Source organism: Penicillium lagena (genome assembly GCF_028827675.1).
Source record: "Penicillium lagena strain IBT 129212 chromosome Unknown utg000006l_segment0_segment0, whole genome shotgun sequence".
Lineage (NCBI taxonomy): Eukaryota > Fungi > Ascomycota > Eurotiomycetes > Eurotiales > Aspergillaceae > Penicillium > Penicillium lagena.
The window spans coordinates 855388-882215 of record NW_026623227.1 but is presented as its reverse complement, the minus strand read 5'-3'; the positions used below and the strand labels follow the sequence as shown (position 1 = coordinate 882215).

The 26828-nt window shown below is 49.4% G+C and overlaps 9 protein-coding genes across 9 annotated transcripts; 4 read left to right on the top strand and 5 right to left on the bottom strand.

Annotated features, from left to right (window-relative positions):
- Nucleotides 1-218: 218 nt before the first annotated feature.
- On the bottom strand, nt 219-1414 carry N7510_008507 (TauD/TfdA dioxygenase family protein; the record flags this gene model as incomplete). Its single annotated transcript, XM_056980432.1, has 3 exons — nt 219-923; nt 992-1201; nt 1268-1414. The coding sequence occupies 3 exons, from the start codon at nt 1412-1414 to the stop codon at nt 219-221; spliced, it is 1062 nt and encodes a 353-aa protein (XP_056830641.1).
- Nucleotides 1415-2786: 1372 nt separating this feature from the next.
- N7510_008506 (uncharacterized protein) lies at nt 2787-4651 on the top strand (the record flags this gene model as incomplete). The annotated part of the gene is made up of 5 exons (XM_056980431.1): nt 2787-3301; nt 3629-4143; nt 4247-4308; nt 4378-4450; nt 4533-4651. 5 exons carry the CDS (start codon nt 2787-2789, stop codon nt 4649-4651), a joined length of 1284 nt encoding a protein of 427 aa, XP_056830640.1.
- Nucleotides 4652-5573: 922 nt separating this feature from the next.
- N7510_008505 (uncharacterized protein) lies at nt 5574-8288 on the top strand (the record flags this gene model as incomplete). Its single annotated transcript, XM_056980430.1, has 4 exons — nt 5574-6812; nt 6901-7367; nt 7440-7757; nt 7811-8288. 4 exons carry the CDS (start codon nt 5574-5576, stop codon nt 8286-8288), a joined length of 2502 nt encoding a protein of 833 aa, XP_056830639.1.
- A 943-nt stretch (nt 8289-9231) lies between these two features.
- N7510_008504 (Zn(II)2Cys6 transcription factor domain-containing protein) lies at nt 9232-10365 on the top strand (the record flags this gene model as incomplete). The annotated part of the gene is made up of 1 exon (XM_056980429.1): nt 9232-10365. One exon carries the CDS (start codon nt 9232-9234, stop codon nt 10363-10365), a length of 1134 nt encoding a protein of 377 aa, XP_056830638.1.
- A 1263-nt stretch (nt 10366-11628) lies between these two features.
- N7510_008503 (uncharacterized protein) lies at nt 11629-12380 on the bottom strand (the record flags this gene model as incomplete). Its single annotated transcript, XM_056980428.1, has 3 exons — nt 11629-11736; nt 11788-12116; nt 12176-12380. The coding sequence occupies 3 exons, from the start codon at nt 12378-12380 to the stop codon at nt 11629-11631; spliced, it is 642 nt and encodes a 213-aa protein (XP_056830637.1).
- Nucleotides 12381-13116: 736 nt separating this feature from the next.
- N7510_008502 (cytochrome P450) lies at nt 13117-14777 on the bottom strand (the record flags this gene model as incomplete). Its single annotated transcript, XM_056980427.1, has 3 exons — nt 13117-14229; nt 14297-14494; nt 14553-14777. 3 exons carry the CDS (start codon nt 14775-14777, stop codon nt 13117-13119), a joined length of 1536 nt encoding a protein of 511 aa, XP_056830636.1.
- A 1692-nt stretch (nt 14778-16469) lies between these two features.
- N7510_008501 (multidrug resistance-associated protein) lies at nt 16470-21853 on the bottom strand (the record flags this gene model as incomplete). Its single annotated transcript, XM_056980426.1, has 14 exons — nt 16470-16686; nt 16750-17139; nt 17204-17776; nt 17865-18006; nt 18073-18188; nt 18235-18306; nt 18372-18495; nt 18552-19137; nt 19202-19731; nt 19855-20085; nt 20157-20390; nt 20455-20737; nt 20817-21569; nt 21629-21853. The coding sequence occupies 14 exons, from the start codon at nt 21851-21853 to the stop codon at nt 16470-16472; spliced, it is 4476 nt and encodes a 1491-aa protein (XP_056830635.1).
- Nucleotides 21854-22861: 1008 nt separating this feature from the next.
- On the top strand, nt 22862-25224 carry N7510_008500 (uncharacterized protein; the record flags this gene model as incomplete). The annotated part of the gene is made up of 3 exons (XM_056980425.1): nt 22862-23320; nt 23373-24547; nt 24726-25224. 3 exons carry the CDS (start codon nt 22862-22864, stop codon nt 25222-25224), a joined length of 2133 nt encoding a protein of 710 aa, XP_056830634.1.
- Nucleotides 25225-25346: 122 nt separating this feature from the next.
- Nucleotides 25347-26419, bottom strand: N7510_008499 (uncharacterized protein; the record flags this gene model as incomplete). The annotated part of the gene is made up of 2 exons (XM_056980424.1): nt 25347-25467; nt 25539-26419. The coding sequence occupies 2 exons, from the start codon at nt 26417-26419 to the stop codon at nt 25347-25349; spliced, it is 1002 nt and encodes a 333-aa protein (XP_056830633.1).
- Between the last annotated feature and the right edge of the window lie 409 nt (nt 26420-26828).

Genomic DNA, 26828 nt, shown 5'->3' with positions numbered 1-26828 from the left:
CAATACCATCTGAACAAGGGATCCAACACCTTGGGAGATGTTTCCACCATTGATACAGTACTACTTCCCAGTTTCCCATCTCCCTTTAACTACTGTTGCACACATATAAAGCTATTTCAGTCTGGAACTGTCTTAACCGCCTTGCCATACCTACAAAATGCGGAAATTACTGTGGCCACCTTCCTCTAAACACGAAAATTATCACCGAGTTTCTTTATTCACGAAGCAGCAACAACAGGGACGGGAGCGGTCGTGCTAGATGCGGTCGTCTTAGCCGCAGGTGTAACCTCGGCGGAGTCGAGTGTCTTAGCGCTGACCTTGTAGCCAAGCGCCGTGACGCCCTCGGCGTCGTTGAGGCCCCAGGCGTTGGCGCTGTCGTCGTGGACTGTCGTCCGGCGCAGGTCGCGGCGGTACTTGCCGGCGAAGGAGCCGCCTGCCGCGCGGTGCAGCGTGGCCCTATTGTCCCACATGATCATGTCCCCCGGCTGCTCCCAGTCGAAAGTATAAATATACTTGGGCTGGGTGACGTGCTTGTTGAGCATGTCGCGCAGCTTGACCGATTCCTCGTCCGACAGGCCTTCGATGTGGTGCAGGTGCGCGCCGACGTAGAGGCTGACGCGGCCGCTGCCCTCGTGGACCTGGACGAGGCGGTGGCGGGCCATAGGGAACTTGCTCGGGTCGACGGCCTTGAAGTACTCGGGAGAGCCGAGCTTGCGGGACTGGGCGAGGGTGTGGCAGCCGACGTAGTTGTTCTTGACGAGGTCACGCTTCAGAGCGTCTGGCAGCTCGACGAAGGCAGTGCGGGTGTCGGCGAACTCGGTCTGGCCGCCCGTGCCCTTGGGCGGCAGCTCGACGGCGCGCAGGAGGGAGTAGCTGGCGCGGCGGAAGTTGTAGCTGGAGTCGGTGTGGAAGAGCTGGTTGCCCTAGATAGAATTCTGTCAGTAAACCTGACAGCATTGAGGGTGTCGCAGAGAGAGTTGAATTTACTTACCCGGTTGTGGTGAGCACGTGTGCTCTCGGGGTCGAGGAGAGTGCCGTCATCGGCGATGTTTCCGGCGTCGAAAAGCTCCAGATACTCGTACCGCAGCTTACGCTCGTCGGTGATGAAGCGGCTGATGTTGTCGAGGTCGCCTAGTCTTCTAGAGAACTCGACATGGGCCTTGTCGGAAAGACCGGTATTCCGGAAGACGACGAAGCAATACTGCATAGAGCAATGGATGATTAGCATTCTACTTATTTTTTCTTTTTATAAGAAAATCGGGCTTACCTTGTTACAAGCTCTGCTGATCTCCTGGACGCCCTCATCGTCGAGGTTGTCCCAGTCAGAAACCTGAACCTCAGCGCCGAAAGTGGGGTGGACAGGCTTGACAGTGACCTTGCTGAAGGATTGGTCGATGTATAGAACACCGGCCATTTTGACGGGATGGACGGGGTATAGCTGCGTAGCACTTGGAAGGCGAGGAAACAATCTCTAGGTAGGTAGATCAATGGAGGGATGTTGTGTGCGAGTTGGAGTACATTAGACTGAGTTGCTCTAGGCTAAGCCTTCAAGATGCCTGAGGTGCCAAATATATGCGATTAGAAGTAGATGCGAAATATAAGCAACATGTGCCGCCTTGGACGATCTTACCTAAAAAGTTTCCCTCAACCCCGTCGCCTCTGACCGATTCGCGGAGAGACGCGGACGAAAGAGGAGCCCCAGAAAGGAGGGAAACTTGGGATAGGGGAAGGGAACGACCGGCTCTTCTTCCTTTTCAGAATCTACATAAACAAGGCGTCCTTTCGGGCTGCATAACTGCACCCAATCCCCACCAGTTTAAGGAGATGGAAGACGTCGGGGAAAGACGCGGACGAAAGTTGTGGAGAAAGGCGGGGAAAGCTAACAACCCGCTTTTCTCCACAAATTTTGTCCGCGTCTTTCCCCGGCATTTTTCATCCGTACGCTTCATGCGCAATTCGGTTTAAGACGTACTTGGCTTGTCTCCCTTCAGTAGCCGTCCCGTCTGGCAGGGAAGTGATTCTTGGCGTGGAGCGGGGAAGGCGTTAGCCATCATGGGAAAGAATTCGAAAAAGCATAGACACCATCTTAGTATACGGATCCTCCAGTTGGCTACCAGCGTTATGGATCTGGGGAAGAACAAACCTGGGGTAGGGAAGAGGAGCGCGCGTTACGAGTCTTACTCTGTGACAGCTCTCTCGTTCCCCGCAGTTGGAATGCTGTGACTTGGTAGGAAGTACGACTTTACGATGAACACAGCACGAGATATCAGAGTGGCCATCACAGTTGGAAACCCTGACATCCATGACACAGGCTACTTTTCTGGAGATCGGGGATGCTGACGCGGGGTTGTCTAAGTATTTTCCCCCTTCGAGATGTTAGGGAAAAGAAAAACTGGGGGTGGAATTTAGCGTAGAGCTGTATCTCGATTTTGCTCTGTTTGGTATGGCGCCCAAAAAGCCACACATCCTCCGCCGGGAGTAAATCTAGACGTTCTCCTTTTCCCTTCTCCCTCTCACCCTCTCTTCTTTCTCGGTCTGCAGATAGAATAGAACTCTTGCTCTGCACTCTAGTCAATGAGACGCGATTCTAATTAATTACGCGCCTTCAAATCCTTGTTGGTCGGTTTCGTCTTTTTTGTCTGGTTGTGCTCTCTTCTATTCAGCCAATTCTCTTCTTCCCCGGAAGGGTGTCATCCATCGTTGTTTTGACAAGGGCTTAAAGGGCCGCAAGACGAGCAGCCTCTTCAAGAGACAGTCATCAACGCCTTGTCTCCTGTGCTGCAAAGATGACGGACGCAACCGACGCTCAGCCAACCCTCGCCATGCGCGAGGGTAGCACGTCGTGGAAGGCATACATTCGCACCATCCTTTACTGCTTCATTGTCTCCTTCGCCACGCTGCAGTACGGTCTTGATATCTCCATAATCAATGCCGCCCAGGCCCTCAAGGGTTTCCTCAAGGTCTTTGGCTACCCGGACCGCAACGCACCCAACGGCTATGGCATAGAGCCTTCGTTCCAGCAGTCCATCACCAGTATAATGAACGTGGGTGTCATTGTCGGTTCCTTCACGCTCGAGTTCTTCACCCACCGCCTGGGCCGCAGAAAGAACTTTATTGTGGGCTCTGTGACGGGAATTGGCGCCAACCTCATTCTTGTCTTGTCTACCAACAAGAGCGCCATCATCTTTGGCCGCTTCCTGTTCGGTGTCTCCAACGGTCTCTTCATCGGATTCACCAGCATTTACATCTCCGAGGCGGCCCCGCTGCATCTCCGAGGTGCCCTAGTCACTTTCGTCCAGGTGTCCGTCTGCATTGGCACCGTCATCGGCGCCGTCATCAACAATGCGACCTCGAATATTGAGTCCCGCCTCTCCTACCAGATCCCCCTGTTCACTCTGTTCGTCATCCCGGTCTTCTGCATCGTCATGCCTTTTTTCATCCCCGAGTCCCCCCGCTGGCTCGTCCTGAAGGGCCGCGAGCAGGATGCTCGGGACAACCTGCACCGCCTACGGGGTCCCAACTTCCCGCCCGAGCTCATCGACGCCGAGATCGTCGCCATTATGGAGGCTATCGAGGCCGAGAAGAACAACACGCTTCGCGGCTGGGGCGCTGTCCGCCTCATGTTCAGCGAGGCCGAGCGCCGCCGGACCATGCTGACCATGGCTGCTGGTACCATGCACGGCGCGTCTGGTTTCCCGTTCATCTCCAGCTACAGTACCTACTTCTTCCAAATCTCGGGCTCGCAGAGACCGTTCATCGACTCCATCATCGTCACCACCATGTCCCTTGTCGGAGCCTTCTCTGGTGTCTTCCTGAACCGCTTCGTCGGGCGTCGTCACGTTCTGCTATCTGGATTCGGTATCCAGGCCATTCTCATGTTTGTCATCGCGACTGTTTGGACCGTGGACCCTGGTACCGTTTCTACCGGCAAGACGATCGTGGCTATGGTTGTGATTTTCCAGGCTGTTTATGCTGCTATTGTCGGCCCGACCTCATGGATCGTCGCCAGTGAGATCCCGAACAATCGTCTGCGTGCCATGACCTTCGGTTTCGGTAACGGTATTGGCTTTATCGCCTATTTCTTGATTGCCTTCACCACGCCTTACTTTATCAACCCCGAATCTCTGAACATTGGTCCCAAGGGTACGTTGTTATTCTATTTTACGATTTGCCTACTGATCGTTTCCCATGAAATATCCTTGTTTCCCTTTGGTAAAAGAATATCTAACGGCTAACACTATCACAGTTGGTTTCATATGGCTGGGATCCAACTTGATCGCATTCACCTTCGTCTTCTTCTGCATTCCGGTACATAAAATCTAAGACGACCCAGTCTCCTCAACTAGAATCCTCCCGCTAATACACATATTCCTGCAGGAAACTCATCGCCGCTCCCTCGAGAACATCGACGAGATGTTCTACAACAAGGTCCCCACTCGCAAGTTCAAGAGTATGTGCAGCAAAATCCTCTCTCAGTTCTTGGCCAGTTTGCATTTGAATGACGTGACTAATTATTTGTTTCTCTCGTAAAGGCTACCAGTGCACTGGCGTTGTTCAACGGCACGAGAAGCTCAGCGAGAAGGCTCTTGACATAGAGACCGACGCCGGCACCACCACCCAGCTGGGGGAGCAGCCGGCTCGCAAGGATTAATCGCTGGACCTGCATTCCTATCTTCGTTACATTTTAGCATTGGCTATTGTAGAAGCGTCACTTGAAATATCTCAAGCTTGCAGTAGCTGAGTATGAATGCGGGCCGGTGTGGACAGTAGAGTTTCTGCCGATGAATTTACGATCAAGAGATTATAGCAATTTGGACAGGGCTTATCGTGCATGACTCTGGAAGGTCGAGCGTCTTTGCAACCCTATCCGGGATGTCCAGAAGCATAATGTTCATTGCTTAGATAGAATGGTAGATTCTTGGGGAATTGAGCGAGCGAGCTGGAGTACGTTCTTCCTGAGCACGAAGTCTATTTTGTTGAGCGTCAGAAGTGGCCAAATTCAAACTCTCGACACACTTCCGCCACCACGAAAAGGCCGACACTTGGCCCTATATTTGCAATGATGAGGTCTTACAGAATCATGGAGTGTTTGAATTTCTGCATTCAAAATTTTATGAATTTGGAACGATTTATGGCTCTCGAACCTCGATATAGATCTAGCTGCTTCTGACAATCACGGAGATTTACGCGTTAACATGTTCCACACTGGACAGTTAGAAGACTGACTTAATCCCGGAAATTATTTTAAGATGCGCATATGTCGACCTAAAGACCGAAATGATTTATAAAGTAGTCGAAAACTATGTGGATTTTTTGGGTATCAATAGTGTATTGCCCTTCCTGACTACTTCTTATTAGAGGCGGCCATTGATCTGGGAGGGTTTGTGCTCGGCAGTTAGGGTCGTCCCGTCGACCTCAACTCCAATTGACGCGTCCATAGACGGGCAACAGTTCATCGCGAAGGCGGAAAGTCGACGGGACGGAAGAGAGGGGAACAAGACAGTTGGAACAAAACATGGATAACCACCCACCACCGCCCCATCGCTCCTCAGGGCCCTCTGCTCCGGCCTCTCATGCCCATACACCTCACCACACTGTCAAACAAGACTGCCCCATCGCAGCCGGCATCCACAACTGAGAATCCTGCAAAACGACGCGCCTCGTCAGGGCCTGACAGCGAGAGCATCAGCCCGCACACGACACGGCGGCCTCCTCCGTCAGACTGGAGGCAGCCACCACCTCCACCAGCGCGGGCCCCCGTGACGTGGACGGAACCGCGCATCTTCACTGAACGGCTGTCGGCTGCGACCGACCACCCCGGAGGTGCCCCAGACGCGGGCGCCCCGGATGAAGCCATGTCTATGCCGGCGGGGTCGTCGACCACGGGCCCCGCGACCACCGCCGAACCCGCCTCAAGGGCGGCGGTCGTCGTCAACCCTGCAGCAGCCAGCAGCAACATCACCAGCGGTGGCCCGTACGTGCGCCGCAAGCGCGCCCTCGCTGCCTGCCAGTTTTGCCGCCTGCGCAAGACCAAATGCGACAACGTGCGGCCCGTCTGCGGGTCCTGCCGGCACCACCAGGCACGGTGCGTCTACACCGACGGCTCCGAGGGCGACGGATCGCAGGTCGGGCTCGACGAGGCGGCGAGCCGGCACCGCGAGGTGCTCGAGCGCCTTGCCGACATTCAGAGCCTGCTAGCCCGGCAGCCGTCGATGCTTTTATCTGACGCGGGAGGGGCGCGCAGCAGCGGGGCGGCGTCCGAGATGGGCGGATCTGTGACGAGCGCGTTGGCCGGTGGCGGCGGCGGCAACAGTGTCGTCGACTGCGAGAGCAACGCTGGTGTCGGCGGTGGCGGTGCGGCGGTCGAGACGGAGAGCGCTGTGCCTGATTACCTGCCCTCGTACTCGTCGTCAGCCACGGCGTATCTGCAGTACACCAAGTGCGAGTCGATCCTCAAGTGGCCTGTTTTCGTAGATGTCATGACTGGTGAAGACGCTGAGGTCGACTCGTTCATCTTCGATGAGTATGTGCGCGGGGACGACGAAGAGCGTGAAGAGCGCGAATCGGTCTTCATGCCAGCTAGGGAATCGGCATCACCTGCTTCTGTTTATGGTGGCACTGGTCAGAAGAAGCCCAAGACGACACCTCTGTTCGGCCCGGGCGTGCGCGACCAGGCCTTCGTCACGTTGTCTCACAAGTTTCTTGCTCTGGTCAACTGTCGGAATCCAATCCTGGACGCCCACGACCTATTGTCATTTGCGACGTCTGTGGCGGAGGATGGACTAGATTGGGATGCTAAATCTTGCATAGTAGTAAGTCTAACTCCATTCACCTCTCCTACCCAGTCATGCCCAGCGCCGATCTAGCTCTTTCATGCATGACACACCATGTGAAATATAGTGCATCCTTTCCGCTAAGATACACTTCCAGCTTCTTGCTTGCGCCTTGGCCAGCTACTCCCGCGCCTGGACACCTCCGCCCTATGTCCGCTCTGCACCGTCCCCATCCGCAGCTCGCCGCGACTCAACTGTTCCCCCGGACGTCATGTCGGCGTCCGACGACGACGCGGCTAAGGCCTATTATGAGGCCGCCCAGAGACGTTTCGGGTCCCTCGGCTCGTCGCTCATCGATGTCCAGTGCTTCTACTTCGCATCTCTTTTTGAGAGGTTTGCCTTCCGGCCGCTGCAGGCCTGGATGTATCTGCAGCAAGCCGCGACACGGCTGCGTCTTCACCACATGCAGCGGCGTGGGCAAGACCGTCGTCGTCGTATGACTGGCCAAGATGACTCTCATATGGAATCAGGGCCGTCTACTATCAGCTATCATTTGGAACAGAGGGCGTTTTGGTCCATTCACAAGGCTGAGAGGTGAGTCTATCAAAGCACTACTATCGATCTTCTCGTCATCGTGGAGATTGTGTTGCTGACCGTGACTTCCAGAGAGTTCGCCACAGAACTCGGCATCGCCCTCGCCAGTGACCTTACAGGCTTAAAGTACCCGGCCGCTTTCCCCACCCCTCCAGAAACTCTGAAATATTTAATCCCTAACGACGACGGCGATGATGGCGATATTTCTGATTTGTTCTCGCCTCGGAGGAATGAGTTCATTTTATTCTTCTATCTCGCTGAGATCTCACTCCGGCGCACGTTTGATGAAGTCCTCTCTGTCGTCTACGAGAAGGGCGAGCAGAACTGGATTGAGAATATCGACCTCGTCTGCCGACAGTATTACGAGTCAGAAAAGCAAATATGCGACTGGTACGCATATCGCCTGTCCCCGGAAGTCTTCCGGAGACTAACCGTCCTGATAGGCAATCTCACCTCCCCCGAACAATGCGCTGGGATCCGGCATCTCAACCAATTAATGAGATGGCCTACTACCTCGAAAGCCGCTTCGAAGAATGGAACGAATACATCCTCCGCCCCTTGGCCTACTACTGTCTACACTACCCGCCTACCAAACCCCCGACGCCATCCATCGTCGCCCTGGCGCAGCGCGACATGACGCTCTGCGTGAACTGCATCATGCGCTGCGCTAATTATGATCGCCACGGCGGCACATGGCTCGTCCTGCGCCGGACCTTCCGCTGCACGCTCATCATACTGGCCGCTGTGATCGCCGATGGGCCTCTGCGGCCGCCGGAGAATTGGCAGGAACTGACGCGTATCTCGATTGCGACGCTTACGCGTTGGTCTGTGGGCGTCCAGGACCTGCAACGGATGAGAAAGGTACTGGAGCGAGTCTTTCGCGCGGTTTGCGAGACTGAGGCTACGAGAATGTCTGTCTAAGGCCGGGGGTTGCGCGCAGAAATTTGATTTTGGACATTAGGAACCAATACCACAAAATAAAATGATGATATGATGATATTCAAGCCATGTAAGAAGCAACCAGCTACTGTACCTTTGCCCGACTCGTCACTGAGCAATATATAGGCTATTTCTATCATACATCATATATTCATGATTGTGCTTTCGACGGAGGTGGTTCTTGTTATGGGTCAGACTAAATTGTATCAATTGATAGTGTGTCCTATGCACAAGAAGGATTCATTAAAGAAAGAAAACAAGGAAAGAGGGAAAGGCGGTCAGTAGTTCACAAAGCTTCAGCTGAATGATAAGTATATCAGGACTTCGTACGGAGGTTCTATAACAGTTCTAAGCTTCCTATGGTAGGAACTAGACCATGACAATTCCTAAGCTTCTTGGTTTGTTACGGAATCTACTCATAGGGTAGATAAGCCTGTTGATCAGGTAAGGGGCGATTATGGTGCAGGTCAGATAGTAGATTCAATCTAGAAGAGAAAGCAAGGAAACAATCAGAACTTAATAATAGGTCAGAGAGCGATTCGCTTAAACATCATATATGCAGGAAAGCAGCAGATCGGCAAGGACTCGGCACCGCGCCGGTGCGAGAGTAAGTAGCCAGGGTCTGTTGGTTCCTACTAACATAACAAGCTCGGAACTGCAATACCTCCGCAATGTACTACTGTGAGAATCAGAACAATAGATGAATCGCCCTAGAGCCAAGTAGGGTCTACCCGTACGGATAATTTCTAATCCGGCCACACCTCGCCACACCTCAAAAGGCGTAACATCTTGTCTTTGTAAGCAAAGCATTTCTCAACGAGAGATACACCCACGTACTTTATAATTTGTTGGAGACATCGGAAGGCAAATCTGAATTCTTGATTAGCGAGTTGACGCAGAATCGTTTTCGTCGCAGAACAAGAGAATGTCCTCCCTCCGCAAGTCAGCTTGTCATTCCTGCGTCGCCGCCAAGCGACGGTGTGACAAGAGTCTTCCGGCTTGCCTGCGCTGTCGCCAGAAATCGCTCAATTGCCAGTATTCGTATCCGCCTAATACTCCTTCCACTCAACCAGAGGAATACGAGCAGCTACCAGAACTCCAATCTGGGACAGACAACGGGCTCGCGTCATTCCAATGCGATGATGCTTTAATAATCAACCCCGACGCAAGCAGCGATTGGGATCAAGGAGTTATCTCAGAATTGCTTTCTTTGGATAGCGCTAGCTGGGACGGATTTATCCAATCGATCCCAATTGAGGATCCGACGCCCCTCCAAAAACGGGTCCTCGAGTTCTGGCCACGGGTAGATGATCTTCAAACGTGGAATTTCTGCACTCGCGCCTTCATGTCATATATAGATATGTTTGTGCAACACGGGTCTAATTCATTTATTCGCCATGCACAAGAGCCGAGGCTGCGCACCGCCTTCGCAGTTTGCGCCGCTTTCAAGGCCCGGACAGATGAGAATCAAAGAGTCGTTCAGCAGTTGATAGATACTGAGGTGGAGAGGCTAGCCACAGACGCTCGACGCTGTTCATTTGTGGAGAAGCTAGCTACACTACAGGCTCTGATACTTTATTATACCCTGATGTTATTTAGTGGGGATATACACCTCCAGTTCATGGCCGAGAAGCAAGAACCTCTGCTGGGCCAGTGGACAGTTGAGCTGAAGGATGCTGACTCACCGGCAGTATACGATACAGCAGAAACCTGGGAGCTGTACGAGAGCGCACGACGGACCGTCGTAATCTCATATCTACTCCGCGGGGTTTACCACGTTTTGAAATACAAAACATGGCACTTGATCGGCGACCTAGTCGGTCTGCCCGTTTCTTCAAGGTCGCAGTTTGGTTGGCATAGGCGTGAACCTCAATCGCTTCCAGCAGGGCCAAACTCGGTGCACGTCGTCTCGTATCATGAGTTCGTGAAAGAGTGGGAGGTTGGCCATATGTCGAACGTCGATGACTTTGGACAGTTGCTTTTAGTTGCCTGTAAAGGCGTCGGGCCCGTGAAACAGCGGAATCTTACGAATCCTTCATCGAGTCCGAACGCTCATTAGCTGGATTCCACTTTGATAAGCAACCAAAGTTGATGGATCACGCGCTGTCACAATGACATGATCACCTTTGAGCAAGACATGTTTGGCATGCTTAATGCCCAAACCAACGCAGGTGCCAGTGATGACAAAAGGTACGAAGAGCGAGGGTGCAGTTTGAGCTACAAAGACCTACTGTTACTCCCAAGTATTGCATCTCAGACTGATTTTCATGTTCCGACGGTGCTTGGTTTCGCGCTGTCTATTCTGGCAGGGTCGAAGAAAGTATTTAATATAATCTTTTCTCTTTTGGCTCAGTGCCCAAGGGGAGCAGACTTAATGTAATTGTTGCGTACTTTTACGGCATCTTTTCTCCGGTATGTCCGAACAGAAACCGTTGCAGCGGGCATATGTGGGCAAGGACGGTGGACGCAAGTGCAAAAGATATCTAATCTTTATTGCGTATCATCCACATGAGCAATTTTAGACCTTTTGTCTGACACCAGTTGAACTTTATACAATAATACAAGAAAGAAAAGTCTTCATAGCTCATTTCTGGCATTGATTTTATAGGGTGCGTCTCACGAGCTCTTTACATCAGGCCCGAGACCTAAGAATGACGATCCGGGGTAGTGTACTCATTCAAGCGCAAAGCGACCTATGGAATATACGGTGTCCGCGGGACCCACTTTTCTCCGCAAATCATTCAATAATGTTATAGTTACATATAGATTTACATTATGCAAGGTGTCATATATCTTGGATGATTCTTGTTGCCAAGTCAACTTACATTTACAAGAAAATGTCTGATCTCAGAGAATGGCTTCGCAATAGAATTCAAAGCAGTAAGAAAGCAAGAGAAGAACGATTCTTTGCAGACGTCCGCGATGCCGTCGTCGAAAGCCCTTTTTACCGTCTTCCCGCAGAACTCCGCTCGCATATCCTTCGCTTTGCATTTAGCGATCATACCATCCATTATATAAAGCCATCACATTCATCTCTGTCAGCCACCAGTCGGCCATTCGATACATCACCGCACAGCTGATTGCCCGCTCATTTCTCATTATAAAACCACAAACAACTGATATTTGTGATTGCTATCTTGCATTCCTAACCCCTTGTACCCTATATATTGTGCTTCACATTACAGCTACTATATTTGAAATTGATAGTGAAGTAGTAATTGTCTTTCATTGGTGACTAGATATAGGTAATCAATGGTTTATGATAGAGCCGGCAAATTGTTTTAAGCAATTCAGCGGGAGTTATCAACACATTGCCAAAATATCACGACTGCATACTTAGCTGTAGCAAATATGACAATACTTCGCCATATGTGGCCAGTATATCTAGCTCCCTCTTCACAGACTTGTTCTCATGCGCAGCCTCAAGTTCCTAAATGAGACTTAGTGACGTTCAAAGTTATAGAAAGACTGACAATTATACCTCAATAGAATCCCATCCAACCATCCCTGCAAATACATGCTGCGTGTCCTGCACCCCCCAAGCATGGAATACTTTGGTTTGTTTTGGAAGTTCTGAGACAAACTTCTGCCAAGTACTCGTCACTAATCCTTCATGCTGGCCTTGCACACCCTCGACTTTGAAAAGCTGGGTGTAATTTGCTGTTGTCGTCTGACCTGATCTCTCCTGTTCTTCTGAATGGAACAGATCCGGTGCCACGGGTTTGAGCAGGTATGGAGCCATGGTCTTCCTAAAAGAGGCAAACTGATCTGACACCCAGAACTTGTTGAACGATGACACTTCATCCCACTCTGTAAATTTTTAGCAAGGGCCAGTATAGTTTATCTTACCGGACGAAATGCAGTATTACCTAAAACAATAATAAGGCCACTATGCTCGATAGCCTTTCCCTCCGAGATGTTTTGTGCTCTTATAATTTTGCCCCGGTAGGTTGCGAATAGACCTAAAACATTGGCAAATGCTGCTTTCGCCGCGGTGGGCAATACCTGTCGGAGCTTTTCGAAAAGGACTGGGTCCGGGTTAGGACGAGGGAAAACAAGCTCTGTGACAGGCATTCTCAATAACCCGATAGAAAAGGTTATGGATCAAGTACGATGGAAATTCACTTCATCTTAGCTGAAATTTGGGCTCTCCATATATAATAGGCTCGATCACGGTCCCGCTTCTCTCCGAAGGGCATATGTTACATTTTCGTTTTTCTTTCCATAGTATATGCTAATAGTGGGCCTTGACGTCCGCGGAAACACGATCAAGACTTGGATGGCGGAGAAAAGTGGGCCCATATTACATATCAACAACTGGGCTGTGGTTAGCCTTATCTCATGACGAAGACTTATATGCTGATTACTCATAAGAATCTTTGCTGGATACATGGATATTCGCACGATATACAAGAGTGACGCTAATAATTATCATATAACTCAAAAATCGTATTCAGCGTTGTCTCCGCAGTCCGGAAGGCCTTCAGCATCGTTTGCCTCCAGTTTTCGTGCCGACATATCGCATAATTCCGCTATATGGTGATGTGTGTTGAGCCGAAGAAAATTGATCATGAAAGAGAACTCGGCAAGGCCTATTTACAAACCATCCAACAGATAACGTGCTGCTTCAATACCAAGATGGGGCACAAAAGGGTTGACCGATGCAATCCATACATAGAAAATTATCAGCCATCATAAAAACACTTATTACCCTAAGTTATTATGGATCGTGTCTCCTTTCCCATAGCACATGCGCGGGGGCCATCGGTCGTGAAAAAAGCGACTTCGGATGCAAGTCAGCAACACTAGTTCAATATTTGGTTGTCCATGTATGACTCACTGAATAATCTGTTGCGGGAAATCCTTGCAACTCAAACGACCGATTGAATTTGAAGTGACGGACGAGTAGTGTTAAAATAACCTCAAGTTGCACATATGCGAATTTTTCACCAATGCACCTGTGCCGACCGCCACCGAATGGTAGATAGGGACTGCTTGAGCCGGTACTTATGCTTTCCTTCTCGTCTTCGTCACCATCTTCATTGCCAATTTTTGTCATGTTGGCAGTGAAATTATTCTCCCATCGGTGCGGTTCCCACTTCATTGGCTCCGAAAAGTATACCTCATCTCGCGAACTGCTCGCAGGACTTGCAAGAACAAGATGAGATGGCGGAATAACGTAGCGAGAAACATTCCCGCGGATCACAAGGGGGCTTTTTACCTGTCGTAGAATTGAATGAACAGGGTTATGTAGACGTAATGTTTCTTTCACAGTATACTGATGCAATTTCAGCTTCTGCAGTCCATCGTACGTGAGAGGACTGTTCGTGGATCCTAGAACGCTCAGCTGCTCCTTCAGGAGCTCCTCCTGGACTTCTGGATGTAAAGCCAGCTGTAGAATAATATATGATATGGTTGCCGAAGATGAGTGGTGGCCTCCTAAAAGAAGCGCAATCATCATGTGCGCAATCTCCTTGTCAGAAAGGTTCCTTCCATTTTTGTACTGGCAGGACATGAGATTCCAGATCATGTCCTCATTCTCCACGTTGTGGCTCCCCATTCCTTGTTCTCTCCGCTTCTGAATGATATCCAAGTACACCTGGGTCATCTTCTTTTGTGCCCGGTCACGCGCACGATTCCTTGGTAGAGGTGCCCAGGGCATCAAGAAGTTTATGGGTGTGAAACCCATGTCCAGGTCATGGAAAAGCTCAGCGATGGTGGAGTCAAACTGTGCACGAACTTCCTTGCCTTGTAGAGACCGTGAAGCAGTGTAGATTGTGAGCTCCGCCATAGCGGGCGGAACATCCAATACCCCATTTGTGCCTTGCAGACTGCAATAGCTCGCGAAGAACTCCTCCGCTTCAAGTGCAATCAACTTTACGTAGCGTTTAAGCGACGCGTCTGTTAAGCCGAATTTGACGAACTATCCCAAGTCAGGAACGGCTCAGCCTTTACAGGCGACGGAACAATTGGAAACACGGCCGATATACCTTCTTCTGCTGCATCAGTTTCTCATTTGGACAATCGAAGACGACTCCAGACCCAAAAACGGGAGTAGTTAATGGTGAATAAACTTCTTCGGCGGAGAGGTCGCTGTGTTTACCGTTTAACACGAAGTTATTACCTCTGGCCCCCAAACAGACAGTAGTATGTCTTCCGAACAGGATGAACGTAAAGACATCTCCGTGCTGCGGACGAAATGTCAATAAGTGCATAGCGCCATCGTCCGTCAAATAAGGGCCTCACCTTCTTCTTACAATCTTCCAAGAATTTAAGCGGATCGATCCCATATGAAAGAGTGCTTCCGATGATGGGTAACCAATGAAAAACGAGCGGCGGTTTGTTAGTATCTTTGAAAAGGGCCTGTTTCAGAACATTGGCGAAAATTGCAAGGATAACAAAAGTCGCAATCACGAAAGGAGCGAGCTGAAATATGCCGGCGTGGTCAAGGTTACTTGTGAATATGGCCATCTCGAAGACTGGTTCCCGACAAAAGCGCTCAGTCACAATCCCCAAGTAATCTCGGATCCTGTTGGTTACATGACATTATCTGCCGTACCGATAGACCATTTAAGGAACAATCTTGAAACTAAGGCAATATGACACCTATCATCGTTACAATTCGGGAAACAGGGATCCGGTGTGGCATGATGTGTGAGTGTGTGGGTCGGAATAAGGGGCAACAAAGACAGTTGGAATTTTAGCGTTGCTTCCACATTAGTGTGTTCATCTTGTTATGGTCTATCCCTGCTCTTCAGGTTGCGGAGCAAAGTGGGGCTCAGGGAGTGGTGGCGGCACAGTACTCAAGGCCTTAAATGCCGGCTAGCCAAGGACGCATGGAGTCTCATGATGCGTTACATTCCATCACCGTTAGCAAAAATTGGGTGAACAGGTAAATCAAAGCCTCAACGGCCTCTTCCTGCTTTTAAACCCCAAGAAGATCTTTCATTTCTCGGGCTATATCGTCATGGAAATCGGCTTGATGCCCGCGCATGATCGCGCAGCGAAGTTGCGATTCAACTTCCAATTCAACTTCAAAACGCCAAGCTCACTATTCCTGAAGATTGTCTGCTTCTAAATAAGCCCAAATAGGGAAAACCATTAATGGACCATCTACGGTATAACCTCCATTGAATCCCACCTGCGGCAGCCCCTGTGCATTTGTACCTGTGCCAACCATCAGGGCCCAGCTATGAGATAAAAATCAGACGTGAAACTTTGTGGATTGAGACATACATGAACGGCTTCACCACAAATACTCTGCATAAGAGATTACAGTATTTTGGGAAAGTTCTATCTAGAAGCAGGCTGTCTGCTACGCCCAGTATGTAAAATTGCCCATTGACCTGTATCATCGTTCCGATACTTGCTGGTAACGTACTAGGAAACAATAACGCCATCCCTAATATACACTTCTTCGTAGCCGATGCACACTTCCAGAGAGGCCAAATCCACGAACTCTGCTTCTTTCAGGAACACCTTTTCCAGATATTCCTCATCTTTGAACAAAGAGATTATGTCCTCTATGGTACGCGCGTAAAGGCAAGCCATACCATCGTATTGCGAGACCTTTAATGATCCATCAGGGAATGCTGTTTCTATTGCCGACTTGTAGTTGGTAGAGAGATGATACTAGCCGATTGTCTTATTAGCTAATCAAGATATACACGTATCGCATGAGGTCCGGGAAGCATTACTTGCGTATACGTGATGATGTTATGCCGAGCTAAAAAAGGAATCACCGCTGGTGCAAGAGTTTCGCTCCACCAGCGATGGAATTCTTTCTCGGACTTCGCTTTATTGCGGCTTGGCATGGCCGTAAATTTGACAAGTGTCGTCTTTTCAGTATCCATAGAGAATGCTATGAACTTGGCTTCGGCTTCAACGATATGATGCAGGTAAGTAACAACTCCGGGGAACATTGTCCATGGCAAAGAGAGCCCACGTCGTTAAAACTTGGAAATAGTACATGATTACTCAATTGTCAGTGGGGAAAGATCCACAATACTCCGCAGAGAGGCACTTACGGAAGAGAGATTCGACTCCACTTTACTCCCTTCGGCTAAGTTAGTATGGAGCACCGAAAGTCCTGAGGGAATAAAGGTTTATTTCAAATGAAGTCACCGAAGTGTAGCAAACAAAGAGAAAAATACAAGTTGCTGTTCACGACTCTATATCCAACAGCTTTGAAAATGACCCGTCCCGCCTGTCCAGTAACTCTTGCGGATTGCCCACTTCTACCACCCGCCCACTATCCAGAACAGCAACCTGATCAAAGTCAAGCAGAGTACGCAACCTATGTGCTACCATGATTACGGTGCAGCCATGAAACGATTCTCGAATGACCTTCTGGACTTTGGCATCTTTCTCCGTATCCAGGCTACGGTATTTTGGTCAGCATACAGTGAACAAATATGATAAATCAAGAAAGTCATGGACGTACCTGCTTGTTGGCTCATCTAATATCAATATTTTACTCTTCTTTAGTAGAGCCCTTGCTAGACAGAATAGTTGCCTCTGGCCTTGGGATAAAATGGCGTCGTTCAATTTTGTATCCAGTACCGCTCCACCATGACCGTAGGTTGCCGTGAGAGTATCCCAGAGTCCGACGCACTGCAGAGCATCGATGATTTCCGTGTCCGTAATCACATTAAGGGGGTCAGCGTTCTGCCGGATGGTGCCTGGGAAAAGGAACGGCTCCTGACTGAGACAGCTTATCCGCTGTCTTATGAATGACCGGTCTATGAACGATATATCTTGTCCGTCAATCATGATTTGGCCTGATTTTATTTCATTCAGGCGGAGAAGTGACAAGGCCAGGCTACTTTTGCCGCTGATGTTGTGTAGTGTGTTAACTTTTCTTTCATACACCAGGAGGAATAAATAGAAATACTCACCTTCCAGTCCTACCACAGAGTCCAATCTTCTCTCCGGCATGGATGTGGAGATGGACACTGTTCAGTACGGGATTTGTCTCACCCGAGCAATCATACGTGATACTCGCACCAACAAACTCAATCTCACCCCGACTTGGCCAGTCAGGGGGTTGCTCGTAAGCCTGATCAGTCGTACCTCTCTCCTCACTAGGAGTATCTTCAGAAAACTCTTTTATCCGTGCAATCGCCCCCAACGATGTCTCAAGCAGAGTCCAATTCTGAATAAGCTTAGAGAGTACCTCTCCCAAGTCAATCATCATGACAAGGCCAATACCCAACAGACCTGGGTCAACACGGCTGCGAAGAGCAATGGCAGCTCCGACGAGAAGGACGGTCAAACCGGCCACAACCAGGTCAAGAACCAGACTAAGCCAACGTTGAATACACAGAAGAAGATAGAAGGGCTTCTGGGCAGCGTCGAGCATGGAAAGCATCCTGGATGTGCAACCATTCGTCCATGAGAAGGCACGGATGGTAGTAATCCCAGCGAGGGAGTCAATAAAGTGGGTGTACAGCGGACTTTTGAGCTCAATTCTAGGAGTAATTTAGCTCGGTTCATTAAGAAAAAGCGAGTTACCGGGGCTAGGCCGGGACAAGGGCTGAATGAGCACAGGGAACCTACTCCAACAACCGCAGCTGGCGAGATGTGCGTAGGTAAAACCGCTGGATTAGGAATAATAGAGCAAACAAAAATGGCAAAGCGGCTGCCAAATAGGGCAGGGAAGCTATTGCAACGGCGCCTTGCGCGAGGGCGGCAGAAAGCACTGAAAGCCGACAAGTTAGACAAGCAGCAGGAAGAAATTCAAGTCATTGATCTGAGGTGTACTTACGAAATCCTGTTGAGATAAAACTGCGAGGTAGGATCATGTCGATCAGCCTCATGTCCTGGCTGAAACGGGTCACAAGGGCTCCGGTTTCAACATTAGACAAGAAAGACAAAGGAGCACTGAGCCTGTCAGCTAATGATTAGGTGGGCAACCATGGCAACTCACCTCATACACGCGCGCAGCACACTAGCATGAAGATTCCTCGAGGCAGTTGGGACAATAATAACCCATGTCCAGCTTGTATATGGCAAGAAAAGTCAGCCAGCACACAATGCGAATGAGAAAAAAGGTGCAGGACACACAATACGGCCATGGTAAGCGCACAAGCTTGGATTACGGACAATGCTCCATATATTCCAAGCCAGTACCCCAAGCTTGAATTAGAGCCGTTCTCATCACTGGACGACCAAAGGTTGATCCATACATCTGTAGGAAAGTGAGCCTTATACCGCCCTAAAAACTCCAAGATAGGGTCAACATACAGCGGATTCCATTTACACCCGAATCAACAACAAGGCAAAAAAGCAATATAGAAAGTCGCAGCCAGCCTAGAGCAGAGAAGTAGTACTTGTACACAGCCAAATCGGCTATCAGCCGATTGCCATTAGTTGGAGAAGGGATGCTCAAAGGACCTGACGTGGCTTCTAAATACTCCAGTGGCGGATTGCTGTTGTCATTTTCTTTTTCGACGTCTCCAATCCGCTCGGCATGAATTCCATTCTTTTGAATGTAACCGCCTGGCTGGCTTTGAAGCTGAGGGTAGCTGCCTTGCTCGAGGACCTGGCCATCTTCCCCAAGAACAATTATATTATCGGCTTGTGGTAAGTGGTGAACTAAGGAATAATTAGCACGAGTGCAAACTGGAATGAAATAAGCCAGATATTTGGGGGATAGGGTGTACCGACTGCTGTGAGTAGCTAGGAAGACTATACAACCCAGTTGACGCAGCAGTCCAGCTGGGCCAAAGACATTGCTAAACACCAGACGCGCGGTCTCATTGTCAAGCCCACTCAGAACGTCATCAAAGCAGGCGATACGTTTGCGGGCATAGAGAGCTCGCGCAATAGCCTAGAACAAAAGCAAAGCTGTTAATGCCTGGCGGTCGGAATGTAATAAAGGGCTGCCTTCTCACAATCCTTTGCTTTTGTCCTCCACTTAGTTTGGCACCTTTGCTACCCACAAGCGTCCCGTCGCCAGCCGGCATTCTTTTGAGATCCTTATCCAAGGCACATGCGCTGATTACCATAGAATACCAGCCAGCGTCAAATTCAGAGAGCGAGTTCTCGCCAAGAACATTATCCCGAATTGATGCATTGGTCAACCACGGTGTTTGCTCACAGAAGGCCAGGTCCGGATACTTGATGAAAAGCTCTCCCTCCAGCACGGGAGTTTCACCTGCAAGGCCTTTGAGGAAGGTTGACTTACCGCAACCAACTGAACCAACAATGATGACAAGTGTACCTGTGGGAGAAGGCCCTAGCGTGAGTGTGATCCCAGACCTGTCTTGGGGAGAGGGGTTCCATCCGAAGCGAACGTTTTGAAGTGATAGAACTAGGCCGGTTTGCTTCTCCTGAATCGGTGGAAGAGGAGATAGCTCGATATCGGGTACCATGGCAAATGGAGTAGAGGAGTTTTGTTTCAAATGGGCAAACTGTCTCTTTTCTGTTTATAATATGATTTTAGTTGGCTTTTGTTTCCGTGTGCCGAGGGGTGTAGTTTGAAGCCCAGTAATACTGAATCATCGGCGTGAGGCTCTCTGAATGGAGAAGGATTTAAAAAACTTACCCAGACGATTCGGGTTTCTGAGAAAGTCCTGTATTCTACCCAGGCATCCCATCGAGGCAAATGTGTCCGGAATCGCCAACAAGAGGGAACTCAATGGGTTGATCATCAAGTTAATCAATGAGAGCGAGGTGACGGCTTGCGAGACGGAAAGGAAACCAGAGCCTCGAACTGCGGCTACTATACCATATGTTGTAAATGTTACGAGCTGTCCAACGATTGCAGGAGAATTGACTAGAATTCTGTGTCAGTATTTGACATTGATTCAACTACTTGAGGCGGACCGAGTTGGAAGGGCCACACACCCATGCAGACACGAATGGTCTGGATGCGGCGAAACTTTTTCGAGATCTTCAGCTCTTCCGTGCGGGAGGCTTCAATCATGGCTCCCATGTTCTCGGTCAACCCAAGAAACTTGACATTTCGAATAGACCCGAGTACAGCAGAGGTGAAATTTATGCGCTTCTCGGTAGCTTCAAGCCATGTCTTCTGCCGAGAAGACACGACATTGCCCATGCCAAATGACGCGGCCGTGAAAACTATAGAATTTCTGTCAGATAATGAAGCCATAAATACGCAGACCGGACAACATGGCAAGCTCACCTATGACAACCGCAATGGGCGCAATGCAGACAGCACCCATCTGGGTTTCCAGTAGCCAGGTAGCTAGCCCCAGTTGTAGGATGTTAGCCCAAGTCTCGCAAACCGTGGATTGGAAGTATTCAGCAAGCATCTCTATGTCAGAACCCATAAGAGACATAGCACTCGATTCATCAATGTTTCCCAGTGGCAGGTTCATCATGTGCTTGAAAACAACGGCCATGAGACCACCACGGAGCATAGTCGTAGTACGATACCCCAGGTGCTCGTAAGAGGCCTTTGATACCTAGAGAAAACAAGATATTAGTGATTTCTTTGCAAGAGGGGCGGAAGCAAGCAAGAGCGGGCAGAAACAAGTAGCTTACGGCAATTCCAATAAAGATCAGGGCAGTGGCTCCAATCAAGCCGTAGCCCATATCCAGCGAGAAAGAGTCAGTCTGCTGCAGAACGGTGGTAACTTTTCCCACTAAGAATGGCTGCGCAATACTGAATCCCACAACGCAGAGCCGGGGGAAAGCAACTCCCACAATTTCCCAGCGCAGGCACTTAATAACAGCTAGAAGTAACGGATTCTGTCGGTTTTGATTGCAGCGTGCCCATGAATCTGCGAATCTTGTGGACAAATCCTGGGAAAACAATTTCTCGTGGATAGCAGGCAGCGCATCCCCGGTTAACAGAACAGAGTACCCGTTTCGCAGCAGGCCGTTCAACCAGGCAAATAAGCCTCTATTGAACGGTCCACTAATGCTCTCACCAGAGTTCGTCTTTCCGCTAGGTACAAACCATTTTCGCTTTTCGACGTTCTCTAGCACCAATAGAACGAATTTGATGGCGAGAGAGGCCGACAGGCAGGCCGGGTATGCTCGGTTGTCAGGTTCCAGCCAGGCCGTGCGCACGCGAGGAAGGTCTAGAAGCAACGTGGAAAACAGATAAGCAGATACAAGAAAAGGTGGTCGAATGGACCGGATATACTCCAGGTCAACCAGTAGGACGACGGCAAGCGCCGCTACGAGATCAAGGATGGTGCCAGTAAGCACGACGCGCCCTCCAGAGGAGTGCTGGGTCGTGACAAGTGCAAGAAGAGAGACCTGAAGAACCGCCAAGGATATGGAAACAGCCTATGCAACACGTTGAGATTAATCCCTATGGATAGTTGTAAATTGGCGGGAGCGCTCACTAGTGTTGCCACACGAATAGCAGACGAAAGTACTTTGGGCGACTGTCTGAACAGGTGAACCAAGCGAATGGGCACCAGCAGGAGGAAACAAGCAGCCGGTACGATGTTCAAGACGCTTCCTTCGAAAAGCACGGTGAAATCGAAGCCCCCGCGACAGCCCACTGTTGTGACGACAGGGCCAAACCTGTCGTCGCCGCATGTATTGGTTGTCGGAGTTGATACCATGGCGGCCAAAATGCGAGGAAATCACTGTCTTGTTTCTTGAAGCCCTACCGAAATAGATACAGTTTATCGACGGGATTCATGTGGATGTTGGTAAATGTAAATGGTCCTTCGATCAATGATGGGTTGCAGCCTAACAGTGGCTTCACATTAGGTTTATTTCGCGGGGGCCTTACGGGTGCTCTGGGATTATCGGCCCCGAGTCGATTCTAGCGCGTTGCACTAACTACTAACTAACTAGCTCAATTACACCTATATTCGAAATTGGCTTTCATGGTTTACTGTGTTACCGTAACCTAGCATTGGAATGTAGTAATTGTGATTGGAGCAGTTTCATTTTCACTGTCGCTCTACTCTATACTGCGATGACCCACTCTGCCAAATGCAGGCAGGGGGCGGGTATATCTGATTTCGATCCATGCTATACCTCTCATGCCATTTTTTCTTCTCAATGAAATAACCACAGAACCACGAGGGTTCCGGATTTATTTAAGAACTTGACTCTCGTCCCTCGCTCTGTTTTTCCTTCTCCAACTCCGATACCACCCTATTGTATATGTGGTATAAATCCCAAGAGTAATTCTGAAAATTCTGGAGCTTGTGCATGAGTGAGAATCTTTCCTTTTCGACAGCAGGAGTAGCGTCGGCTGTTCTACCTGTGGTGAAGGCTATTAGTTTTGGACGGACAGGTACGTTGGTTGCTTTAGTTTGGGTTTTGGCATCTCCGGGCTGTGTATGTCTATGGTCATCGTTGAAGAAGGGCAGAGCAGTCTACAAATGAATGAAAATCTTTCTCTCAACTTGTATGAATCCCTAAACTGCCATTATTAGGGACGAAGGAATCCCGGGCGTGAGTAAATTACCATTGTGAATTGTGCCAATGACAATTTGCTGTCAGGATAGTGGCAGGATTACCCGCCAGCGAGAGCGGTGAGGGCTCAACTACACAGGGTGGGTTGCCGGTCTCCCCGCCACACCTCTCTGGACTTATATGCCGTTGGATGCATTAGAATGCCACCCCCGGAGAGCTATCCAATCAAGAGGCCTCGACTGGCCTTGAGCTGCATTGTCTGTCGTCGCCGAAAAGTCCGCTGTGGGAAAGAGCAACCTCAATGCAACAATTGTGTGCGTATGAACGAAGCATGCGTCTACAATATTGGAGCTCGTGATCCATGGACTGGCAGAGTACAAAGAGCAGCGGAGGAAGATGCCGTCTCTCAGAAGGCGAGCAGTAATGACAAAATGGCGCCGGATGTGACAAACCAGCGAGCGAGATTAAATCAGGACATCCAGAGGAACAGAGGCAACTCAAACAGCGGGGACCCGCATGGCAAAATTGGATCAGAAGGGACTCTCGATTCACCGTTAAAAGAGACCATTTATGCTCTGCCTTCTGATTACCTCATTATGCAAGGGGGATCTCGGACTCGCTATATTAGTAAGTCATTCTGGGGATTTATGAATGGAAATGTAAGATACAACTACAGAATGCACTACAAGATGATGGAACTAATGTTGATAGCCAAATCTCAACAACGCATTCTTCTTTGACGAGGATTCAGATGCATCTACCGATATACCACCTCCACATATCTCTTCATTGTTCCTAGTAAGGGCTCTAGGGTCTCTCCCAACAAAGCCCGTCTCCGATGCATTAACAGACGCATTTCTGGTGGGCATATACCCAATATTGCCTCTTGTACGTCTTCCAACGTTTAAGCCTGAATATGATAGATTTTGGCAGTGGTGTTGGAATGCTGGTAGCAAAATGCCTCCAGCAAAGCTCGTCCAAGATCCCACGTTCATCTGTCTACTTTTCGCAATTCTCTTTACTGGTGCCTCGGTAGCACCGGAATCAGTATGGGGTTTACCAGCATTCAATGGCCTCGAAAAACAGACAAATGTGAGCCGGCTCAAAACAGCAGTTTATGATAGTCTGGCTGCGTGTCAACATTCTAAATATCCGACACTCAACACACTAGTATCCTCACTACTAGTAAATCAACTTGATAAGCCCGAAGGACGGAATATTGAAGATGCGGTATTCGTGAGCACAATAATTCGCCTTGCGCAAAGCATGGGGCTCCATCGTGAAATCAATTTTGCGGAGCTGGATGAGCCTTCAAGAGAACATCGACGTCGGCTATGGTTATATATTGTTTGGCTGGATGTCCAGGTCAGCATTTCCAGTGGCTTGCCACCATGCTATGGTTCCGAAGCACTTGATGCAGTACGTATGGTGGTCGAAACAAGAGATGAAGATCTGATTTCGGCCTCACAAGACCCCTCACAAGACCCATCAGTTATCATGTTATATGCTATTGGAAGATATGAAACAGCGGGCTTTCAGAATCGACTGCTCAATAAGCTTGAGGGTGCACAGGGATTGCCACAGCGGACATTTCAAGAGGCCATCGCAGAAATAAGGGATCTGCATTGGAAGATCGATACCTTGATCAGAAAGATTCCAGCGCAGGGGATTCCAGAAAAGGGATTTATTCCATTTCAACTGGCGAATGCATCACCGCAGACCCACCGGCCCCTCTACGAGGACGGTACAAAAGAGCCTAGTGTGCTAGGTGCATGGAGCAGAATCATGCTTTCACTGCTCAAGTCAGAGATGGTGATAATGGTCCAACAGCCATTTTTTCCTCCTGTGGCCTCAAAAGATCAGTATGCTCAAAGGCTGTGGAACAGGTATGGCCCTCGAATTTTAAAGCGCTCACAGTGCAGTCTGAGAATCATTTGCTTCTTTCAACATGGAACAAAAAAAGTGTCGAAGATAAAGTCAAAGAAGAAACTAAGGAAAGGGGCAAATGGTTCTGAGATTCTACTGCAACAGGATGACAGAACTGATAATTTAATATTTATGTAGTCTTGCTCAAGTAAGCACGAGTTACCTAAAGGTTTACCTGCAGCTTTGTCGGACTTCAGCCTTCCAGCCCTACGCCTGGTTTTTCTCGAGTTGCTATGGGCCTCGGCAAGCGGCCCTGGTCTTATTGACCTACCTCCAAGGCCACCCGCAACCCAAAAATTCACAGTTAGCACGCTACTGTGTGGACGAGTTTGTCGAGTTTCTCACTATGCAACAAATCTCTGGTGCAGGTCCTGATGGTTCTCAGGCGACATCTCTGACCAATATAGCCCTTGTTAGCCTTCACGAGAGGCTGAAGATATCGTGGAGAGATAGACCACCAGATGAATCCACCATGGATTCTGTATTTGCAAACGAAGACGTTATACGACATAACATGGTCTCTGATCCCGCTTGGCAAATCTTCGTCGATGGAGTTGAGGATCTGTCTGCATCTTTAGTTCAAGGGACAGACGAGATGAACTTTGGGTACACTGTGGAAAAGCTTCGGCGTCAATAATAATACGACAACTAGTAATTTAGATATTTCGAAAAACAAGGTCACAAAGGCTGAACGTATGATAAACAAGACAACAGTCGATATAGAAAGCCTAGGACCAAAAGCGCATTGTAAAACAGATCCTACTTTTCCACTACAAATTGAACAGGTAGTGAAGTCAACTTCTGCATTTCCTCCATTGTTTCCACCCACAGCTTCCTTTGAACCTCCTGACCGGCAGGGGAGCGAATATATTCTGATACACTGATGGAGACAAGTTAGCAAATGCGTATTACAAGACTGTCCCAGACAAGAGAAAGAATCAAAAAACTCACTTAAGAATATCCTTATCACCAAGATGCCTTCCATGTGACTCCGGTCCAGCAACGACAGCAGCATTAACAATAAGCCATCCCCCAACCTGCAACGGGCGAGCACGAAGAGCTTTGAGGACATTCACGGGGAGACGGAGGTACACGGGCAGCGAATCAGTTAGACCCGTATCAATCATTCCCGGACAGATCATATTTATTATGACCTTGTTCGTGTCGAGACGTGGAGCAAGAGTGTACATGAACATCGCACAGAGGAGTTTGCTGTCCCCGTATCGGTTATAGGGCAGGTGTGCCTCCTTGGAGTCCATCCGCTCGAGTACAGATTCCGAGCGCTTGATAGGTGCCTTCTTTGTAAAACTGTTCATTGTATCGTGCATTCGGCTTCCAACCCAAGTAATCCTTGTGGGAAACCCGGCTATTTCAGCGCTAGCTTCGAGGTAGGGGAGGAGTTCTGCAAGAAGGATGACGTTGGAGAGGTAGTTGATTTGGAGGTGATTCTCGTGGCCGTTCGGACTGCGACTGAAAGTGATATTACTGATGCCTGCATTAAGGATGAGGATGTTCACAACCGGGACCCCTTGCTGGAGGACTTTTGTGAAGTCCTGCACGCTGTCGTAGCGGTCAACGTCGAGCTTCAGGACCTTAATGGTGGCATTGGGGTTGATTTTCTTAATTTCTGGGTCCCGTTGAAGGCTCTCTTTACAGGTCCCACCTTTGGAGATGTTCCGCACGGCAAGGATAACTGTTGAGCATTTGAGCGCGAGAAGCTGCCGTGCTGTCTCCAGACCGAGACCTGCACTCGCGCCGGTGATGACTGCGGTTTTCCCGCTAAGATCAATTCCCGGGGGTAGGGGTGTCACTTTCGGCTGGAGAACTGGCATATCTTTCGACAATGTAGGGTTGACTGGTGACAATGAATGTAATAACGGGGCTTCTTGCGATACCAAAGGGTTATAATGGATACAGCTACTACCAGGGGTCATGGTTTCTTTTTTATAATGACGGAAAGAGCCTTAGAATCCACAACATTGCAAAGGAATATCTACGCTCGATTATCAATCCGGGTAAAAAATAGTAAGTGCCGAAGGCAGGTTTGTAATGAATGAAGTTTATTGCGCGAGGCAATCCGGGCCACACCAGTAGATGAGTCAGCGTTCGGCCGACGCCATAGTTAGTTACTCCAAACGGAGGTTCACGCCGGACCTTAAAATCCAGCAGACGGAGGTCAATCGCCTGCGCACGGATTTGATGAAAATCGGGGTTATTATTTTTTAGAAGGTATTGAGGGCG